Source organism: Octodon degus, unplaced genomic scaffold, assembly GCF_000260255.1.
Source record: "Octodon degus isolate 3935 unplaced genomic scaffold, OctDeg1.0 scaffold00079, whole genome shotgun sequence".
Lineage (NCBI taxonomy): Eukaryota > Metazoa > Chordata > Mammalia > Rodentia > Octodontidae > Octodon > Octodon degus.
The window spans coordinates 6,947,998-6,956,971 of record NW_004524655.1 but is presented as its reverse complement, the minus strand read 5'-3'; the positions used below and the strand labels follow the sequence as shown (position 1 = coordinate 6,956,971).

The window sequence follows — 8,974 nt, the reverse complement described above, 5'->3', positions numbered from 1 at the left end:
GACATGAGGATGAGAAACGGCCATTGCTTGACCAATTTGTTCTCTGTGAAAGCCTGAGAGAATGTTTTTTCTCTCCATGTGACTCTCCCCAGGTTCACTTTAGATCATTGATCACATTCCTCTGTGGCTCCATGATCTTCTTGATCAGAAAATTTGGAGCCCAACTGAGTTACATGTTGTTACAGTACAGGTTCTCCTATGTCCTGAGTCTTCACTGACCTTGAAAGGCTAGGGCCAAAATGTTGGCTAACCATGCTGGGCTCAAACTTTCAATCTTCCTGCCTCTGCCCCTAGTTGGGAAAACTATGTAGCACTTTGTTAGTCAGATTTCCTTTGCTGTAACAAAATACCTGAGAATAACAATTTAAAGGAGGATAGGTTTATTTATTTTGGCTTGTGGTCTTTGTGGTCTGTGTTTCTGGGGCTGTGTCTTGGCAGAAAGGTGTTCACCTCCAGGAGGCAGAAAACAGAGAAGAGAGGAACAAGAGATGGGCAATGGGGAAAGGGAGGATGGAGTACAGGGGCAAGGGAGAGGGAAAGAACCCGAAAGAGGCCAAGACAAGACAGAGTCCCCAAAGTCATGCCTCACGAACTAATCCTTTCAGCTAGGCTCCATCTCCTCCATTTCATCACCTACCAATAACACCATCAAATTATGAATCCATCTGATGAAATTAGATCCCTTAGGATCTGATCACCTGCCAAAGACCCCACTTCTGAAAATTACTGCATCAGGGACCACAACATCACCACATGCACTTTTGAGGGACATTCCAGATATGAAACAGTAACACACCTCCAAGACTGAGAATATCTGCTTATCAAATGGGACAATAGCAAATGCAGGTGGGAGGGACCATTGGAAACTAATTATTTGACCATGTTTCACCCACAAAAATGGCAATGTCCTATATTCTGCTTCAATTTACCTACTTCATAGAACTTGTTGCCCAGAGGATTCCCTGAGTTTAGCCCAACACATGACATATTGTATGTTTTTGGTCAATGAGAGTTATGTTAAATTCATGTGACTTTTCAGTGTACTACCAAACCATCTAAGTCCCTGTTTGTTTAACTACAAATTGAGTAGGGTAATAATGTAGTGAGAATTACCTAAACTAATTTAGGGGTAGGTGATAGGGAAGGGGAGGGAGAAAAAGAGGGTGATGACCAAATACTTTTTTCCTCCCAGGAAACTTTTGCCTGGACTCTAAACCAGCACCAGAAATCTATGAAGATTTAATAAATAGCTTCCGCCACCCTGGGGAGTTCTCACCAAGCTTCACAGTGTTACAAAGGGACTTTGTAAGAACGCGCCCTGTTAAGCTGAAAAACCTCCTGCAATTGGTGAAGTACTGGTACCTGAAGGTGAGAGCATGGGGGTTGGGCTGGGAGATGCAGGGATGAAGGGAAAGAGCAGAGGAGTGCAGGGGAAGCAATTAGCTAAGGGTAGCAGACAGATTAAACCATGTAATAAAATACTAGTGTAGTTGGAAATTATTTATAAGCTGTAGAGCAGGAATCACCATCCCCAGGGGCAGAGACCAGTAGGAGCTCATGGCCTGTTAGGAACTTCTCTACGCAGCAGGAGGTGAGCAGCGGGTGAGCCAGCAAAGCTTCATCTGTTTCTACAGCCACCTCCCATTGCTCACAGCACTCCCTGAGCTCCACCTCTGGTCAGATCAGCAGCTGTGTCTGATTCCCTACAACGAATCAGAACTGCACACATAAGGGACCTAGGTTTGCATTCCTTGTGAGAATCCAACGTCACAATAACAGAAATAAAGTGCACAATGTAATAATAATAGAAAGAAAGTACACAATAGATGTAATGCACTCTGTGCGACCAAGATAGCTCAGCAGTCTAACTCGCCTGCTTAGGCAAGCTTAGGCAAGCGCAAGGACCGCAGTTCAATCCCCGGCACCACATGAGGCACCAGCCCCATCCCCAGGATGGGCTGAGCCTGCCAAAAAAATAAAATAATATACTATAAAATAAATGTAATGCACTTTAATCATCCCAAAACCATTCCTCTTCTCCCCTGTCCTGTGGAAAGAATGCCTCTCACAAAATGGATCTCTGGTGCCAAAAAGTTAGTGACAGCTGCATAGAACACCTGCCAAAGTTAGGGATAGCTGTTTTGTGGGGGGTGGTGTTTATCATTGCTGTGTTCTATCATCTTCTGAAGCATTCTGTCCTGCTTAAAGCTTCCCAGTTTGAATGACACAGTTCTTCAAGGGCATTTAAATAGTTCCTGATGAGCTCCAACATGACTTTCAATGGGCTTCAGGCCTCAAGTATTGCAGATAATAGGAAAAACAACTATTATAAAGCTACCAAATATTCTGTGTGAATTTTGTTCCATGATATATGCTACATAGAAATGCTGCATATTTTTATGTGTGTGTGTGTATGTGTGTGTCCTCCCCTCCTATGAGGATTAATTCTATAGCCTTGTACATACCTAAGCAAGCAATCTACCACTATGCCCCACTCCCCACCCCTTTTGTATTTTTGAGACAAGCTCATTATTAAGTTGCCCAGGCTGGTCTTGAACTTACAATCCTCCTCCTGCTTCAGCCTCCCCAGCAGCTGAAATTATGTTCAACTCACTGCAACTTGTTACCAACTCTGTAATTTTTCTACCTGAATATTGCAGTGGACTTTTGTTTTAAAAACTGAAACTAAGCATAGTGGCTTGTGCCTGTCATCCAAGCTACTTGTGAGGCAGAACCAAAAGGATCACAAATTCAGCGCCAGGCAGCCCTGGAGCGAGTGAAGGGACGGCTGCCACTGCCGCAGGAGGCGCGAGGGGATAAAAGCATTCAGATGGCAGATAACAGTTTTTCAGATGGGGTTCCTGCAGAGTCTGTGGAAGCTGCTAAAAGTGCAAGTAACACAGAAAAGCTCATGGATCAGATGATGCCGAACCCACAGGTCCTGGCAGCTTTACAGGAACGACTTGACAATGTCTCTCACACTCCTTCCAGCTACAATGAAACATTACCCAAAGCAGTCAAGAGGAGAATTAATGCCCTGAAGCAGCTGCAGGTGAGGTGCACACACATAGAAGCCAAGTTCTACGAAGGGGTCCATGACCTGGAGAGGAAGTACGCAGCGTTGTATCAGCCTCTGTTTGACAAGAGAAGAGAATTCGTCCCAGTGATGTGGAACCAACCGATGCAGAATCAAAATGGCACAGTAAAAATGAGGATGATGACAAGTTGGCTGGAGACATGAAAAATAAAGTAGTTAGAGCTAAATAAGAAAAAGGAAAAGTGAAAGTGAAAATCATGCACTTGAAAACGTGTTAGACGTTATAAGCACTGTCCATATGTTGTGCTGCAGCTTGGCCCTAGGCCCTGCCACAGCCGGGTCCTGACAGCCGTTCCAAAGTGGCCACTCCTCAAAAAGAAGAAGCAGCAGCTGAAGAGCTAAATCCCAAAGGAATCCCTGAGTTCTGGTTCACCATTTTTAGAAACGTGGATATGCTCAGTGAGCTAGTGTAGGAATATGATGAGCCAATCTTGAAACATCTGCAAGATATTAAAGTGAAATTTTCAGACTCTGGACAGCCTATGTCATTTGTGTTAGAGTTCCACTTTGAACCCAATGACTACTTTACCAATCCAGTCCTGACAAAAACATACAATGAAGTCAGAGCCAGACAAGGTTGACCCCTTTTCCTTTGAAGGTCCTGAGACTGTGGACTGTGATGGGTGTACTATTGACTGGAAGAAAGGAAAAAATGTTACAGTAAAAACCATCAAGAAAAACAGAAACATAAGGGTCAGGGCACTGTTAGAACAATTACTAAACAAGTGCCTGATGAGTCATTTTTCAACTTTTTCAACCCACTGAAAGCCTCTGGGGATGGCGAATCACTGGATGAAGATTCTGAATTCACGTTAGCCTCAGATTTTGAAATTCGACACTTTTTCGCGAGCGGATAGTGCCTCGGGCTGTGCTCTACTTCACTGGGGAGGCCATAGAGGATGATGACAATTTTGAAGAAGGCGAAGAAGGAGAAGAGGAGGAATTGGAAGGTGATGAGGAGGCAGAAGATGAGGACGATGCTGAAGTTAACCCCAAGAAAGAGCCCAGCCAGCCGGCGGAATGCAAGCAACAGTGAGGAGTGGCCACTTTGGAACGGCTGTCAGGACCCGGCTGTGGCAGGGCCTAGGGCCAAGCTGCAGCACAACATATGGACAGTGCTTATAACGTCTAACACATTTTCAAGTGCATGATTTTCACTTTCACTTTTCCTTTTTCTTATTTTGCTTAACTTGTACAGTGGCAACAGAAATGCATTTCAGAAATAGGAGGTTTTAGTTTTAGCACCCTCTGTGGCCGTGGTGCCTGCAGCCCTGGACCCACCAGGCCCTGCCCTTTAGAAAGTCCACATACCACATGGGTTGTGGGGGTCACTCTTAGAAAGGACAGAGTTCTGGGAACTCCGTTTTGGGCTCCTGGAGCCTCTTCTGCCACTTGGGCAGACTGGCTGAGTGGCCCTCCCTGTGATTCAAAGAAAACCCACTTTCCACTGCTGATCCTACTGCTCAGAAGCTGCTTCAGCCATGTATCCTAATCATCTCAGAAGAGCTGAGTAGAGTAAGGCCGTGTTTACTTAGAGCGTTTTTCCTTGCTTTAGTTTGCTAGCGTTTGGGTGGGTTGTGGCACACAGCTTCTGAGGCAGGAGATGTAGTGAGACCCATGTATTTATTTATTCATTGTGCTTGAAGGACTTTGAACTGAGTTGCTCATTTTTTACCATTGATGAAGCCACATTGGTGACTTGACCAGGAGGAGGGTGTGCTGTCGCCTAGCAGGAGCGTGGCCTGTGCTGCTTCCTGCAGCCAGCTGCTGAGGGCAGGAGCTCATTCTGTGATATGCGAACCACCTGCGGCTGTTGGAAGCACTTTGGGGAGTGGAGGGGCTGCAGGCTACAGCTTTTCAGCCCCATGTGAATGTTCCATCTTGCTCTCTTGGTGACCCCCATTTCTGGACTCCACCACTCATCCTGTCATAAGAGCCCTGGGTTTGGTGTGACTGGTGGTGGCTGGTGAGTGGGGTTTTTGAGTATGTGACAGTGACCTCTGGTACCTGGGACAGTGGTGTCCACATTGACCAGGCACGTAAAGAGTGCTCAGCCTTACCTGATAATACATTTGTAACTGAATACAGTGTATTCAATTTGTACAGAATAGTTAGAATATTCTATTAAAGTTGTGAAACATGCAAAAAAAAAAAAAATTCAGCACCAACCTTGGCAATTTAGCAAGACCCTATCTCAAAGTGACAATAACAATAATAAAAAGCCTGGGGTGTAGCACAGTGCAAAACCCGGATACAATCCTCAATACCCTTCCCCCCCAAAAAATATCATCAGTGTAAAAAGCATAAGAAGGCAAAATTCACAGGAAAGCTCTGAGATAGATAGATAGATAGATAGATAGATAGATAGATAGATAGATATCAGATCTTAGAGAAATAGAACCATACTGTTGTTCCATAGTATCCTTTAAACAAATACAGAAGGCGGGTTGGGAGCCAGTGGCGGTTAATTCCTTTTGCCACGCAGTCTCGCTGTCCTCCGTCTGGGCTTCTCTGAGGCTGCGAGAGATGGTCAGGTCTGGATCTTGGCCGGGCCAGGTATTGTCTTCAGGAAGGCCCCCTAGATCTGCTAAATTAACAAATGGAAAGAAAGGGACCCACATAAGAAAAATATCATGTTTTAGGGGCTGGAGAGATGGCTCAGTGGTCTAAAGCACCTACTTAGAACAAGCTTGGCAAAGCATCAGGGACCGCGGTTCAATCCCCCAGCACCACATGCCAGCCAGTCCCGCCCCCTGGTGGGCTGAGCTGGCCACACACACACACCACACTCTCTCTCTCTCTCTCTGTCTCTCTCTCTCTGTCTCTCAAATAAATAAAATAAAATAAAATAAAAACATGTTTCTAAAAAAAAAAAAAAGAAAGAAAGAAAAATATCATGTTTTAATGCAGATTCATGCTGTCCCATCCATTCTGATTCAGAAAGTCAGACTGAAACCATACGGGGACTTGATGGTTGTGCTGCTTTGTTGCGGGACATTTTGAGAAATGAAGATTCAGGTGCAGAAGCAGCATATTCAGCCAATAGATGTAATTCCAGATCTTTAGAAGGCAAAAAATGTAGATCTAAAAAAAAAAAAAGGACATGAAAAACATACTGTTCCTTCAGTAGTTCAGAAAGAAATACTATCTCTGGATAATAAGAAACAAATACCTAGTGAAGTTTCTGCTGGAAGTGAAAGAGACACATCAGACACAGCACAAAATTGGTCATTACAAGATCATTATAGAATGTATTCACCAATAATATACCAAGCCCTCTGTGAGCATGTGCAGACTCAGATGTCATTGATGAATAACTTTTCGTCCAAGAAAAGCCCCAATGGGATTCCTTCTGCACCTTGCCATACTGTATCTGATTCTGAATCTCAGGCTACGCTACACCCGAATTATGCCTGCTCTACCTCCACCCCAGTCTGGTCACCTCAGCGGCCACCCTGCCCTCCAATGGTTCATTCTGAAGTTCAATCGATGGTGGTAACCAGTTTGCATCTCAAGGTAAAGCAATGTCTGTGAATGATCTTAGTGTTCCGAGGAGCTCATTCGGTGCCAGTCCTGGAGTCTCATGTGGCCTGCCCCAAACTGACAGAGCAGCTGTTCCCACATTTCAGGAGCTGAGTCTTGCTAATTGGATTCTGCCACAACAAGGAGTCTGTAAGGAAGCAGACTTACTAAAGTGTCTTCAAACACGTATGACTTTGTTTCAATCTCTTGGAAAAGAAACTGTCCTGGACAGTAAAATACACAGGAGCCCAACCCAGCTACAGCCAGCTTTCTTGGCCTCTGGTGAAGAAAGATGTGCCAGAGAACAAATTGCAGAGGTCATAAACGAAGGAAACTGTTTAAATGTGTATGTGCAAGATGCAAAAATAGTCCAGGATGTACAGAAAGCAAAAAAATGTGAACCAGGCTGCTGAAAAAGTTAGAACTATAAAATATTTGCTGAGAGAGTGCAAGGCCCTGGTAGTAGAACAAGAAGACTCAGAAATTCAGAGATTGGTAACTGAAGTGGAAGCATGTATAACTGGACTTTTAGCAGTAAGTGGAAACACAGATATTCAAGTTGAAATAGCACTGGCCATGCAACCGCTGAGAAGTGAAAATGCTCAGCTAAGCAGGCAATTGAGAATTTTGAAACAGAAACTCAGAGAACAAGAAAAAACTCCAGAGGCATATGGTAATATGGAATGCAACCCTGAATTGTTCTCCCTTCACTCATGGAATATGTCCCTGCAAAATCAATTGCAAGAGTCACTAAAGAGCCAGGAATTACTACAGAATAAAAATGAAGAACTGTTAAAAGTCATTGAAAATCAAAAAGATGAAAACAAAACAATTACTAATATATTTAAAGACAAAGATCAAACTCTTCTTGAAAGTAAACAGCAGTTTGACATTGAGATAACAAGAGTAAAACTTGAATTGGAGGAAGCCTTGGTCAATGTGAAAGATTCACAGTTTAAGTTAGAAACTGCTGAAAAGGAAAATCAAATATTGGGGATAACACTACGCCAGCGTGACACTGAGGTGGCTGGCCTGAGAGAATTAACCAGAACGTTACAGAACAGTATGGCAAAGCTGGTCTCAGATCTTAGTGTGGATACTACTACTCGCTGCAAGCCTGGGAATAACCTTACCACATCGCTTCAGCACATCTATGATAAACAGCTTCAACAGGCCCCAGCCCCTCCTCACACTTCTGTAATGAGCTACCTGCATAAGTTAGAAGCAAATCACAGTTTTACATCTTTTGCAGTTAACTCAGAGCCACTTTCTGCAGTTATCACTGAGAAAATCATAAAGCCAGTCAGATCCTATGAAAATGTGTTGCCTCCCCATGGGGACACTAGGGTCATGGAGACAGTATCCACTCCAGGAATTTTTCCTGCCCTTTCAAAACAGGATTCTGATGTGGAGTGTGAAAGCATGACTTTAATAGAAGATGAGTGTGATATGAGTAGTACAATTTATATTCCTTTTGCTAGAAGTACTTCTAGAAAGAATTCACCACTTTCTAAAAGAATATCTTGCCAGCCACAGGTAAGTATTGCTACACCCCCAGCTGGTCAGCAACAGTGCGGTGACCCCGGAAACAGAACGTAAACTGTGCGCACTTGTACTCTGTGTGAATAACGAAGCAGAAGATATACCTGAAAAACTGTGCAGAACAGCTGATGCAGAAGACCAACAACTCCTCAAGAAAATAAAGGAAGCAATTGGTAAGATCCCTGCTGCCACCAGAGAGCCAGAAGATCAGGCCCATCATGGCCCATCAGCTTGTCACACCACCAATGTCCCAGGGAAAGGGAGTGCTGTCTGTGACGGCCGCTTTGTAAATTCTGACCTGATGTCAGACTGGAGCATCTCTTCTTTTTCAACATTCACTTCTCGTGATGAACAAGCCTTCAGAAATGGGTTGGCAGCACTAGATGCCAACATAGCAAGGCTCCAGAAGTCCTTGAGGACTGGCGTTCTGGAGAAATGAGATGAGAGGAAAACTGACTTCTTTCTCATTTAGATTAGAACTTGGCTACATTAAAGATATAATGGTATTTTAAGTTTCTTTAGAGAAATAATTTTTCACATTAATTATGTATGAAAAATAAATTATATGAATAAATGAAATTACCATTGGAATATTTTTGATACTTTTGAGTTTACAAAAACAAGTCACCCTTAAAAATTAACAATAGCTGGGGCTGGAGAGATGGCTCAGTGGTCTAAAGCACCTACCTGAATCAAGCTTGGCGAAGCACAGGGACCACGGTTCGATCCCCAGCACCACATGCCAGCCAGCCCCGCCCCCTGGTGGGCTGAGCTGGCCACACACACACACACAATAAATAAATGTAATAAATA

The 8,974-nt window shown here is 43.9% G+C and overlaps 1 protein-coding gene and 2 pseudogenes across 2 annotated transcripts in view; all 3 read left to right on the top strand.

Annotated features, from left to right (window-relative positions):
* LOC101573086 (2'-5'-oligoadenylate synthase-like protein 2) overlaps nucleotides 1-8,974 on the top strand; it is a 23,432-nt gene that overhangs the window by 6,620 nt on the left and 7,838 nt on the right. The window contains exon 3 of the mRNA XM_004636344.2: nucleotides 1,193-1,368. Within this exon, the coding sequence (XP_004636401.1) occupies nucleotides 1,193-1,368 (176 nt within the window). The remainder of the gene's footprint in view (nucleotides 1-1,192; nucleotides 1,369-8,974) is intronic.
* Nucleotides 2,809-5,078, top strand: LOC101569243 (annotated as a pseudogene). Its single transcript, XR_002822159.1, has 2 exons — nucleotides 2,809-3,259; nucleotides 3,407-5,078. The product of XR_002822159.1 is annotated as a nucleosome assembly protein 1-like 4 (transcript).
* Nucleotides 6,250-8,788, top strand: LOC105742881 (annotated as a pseudogene).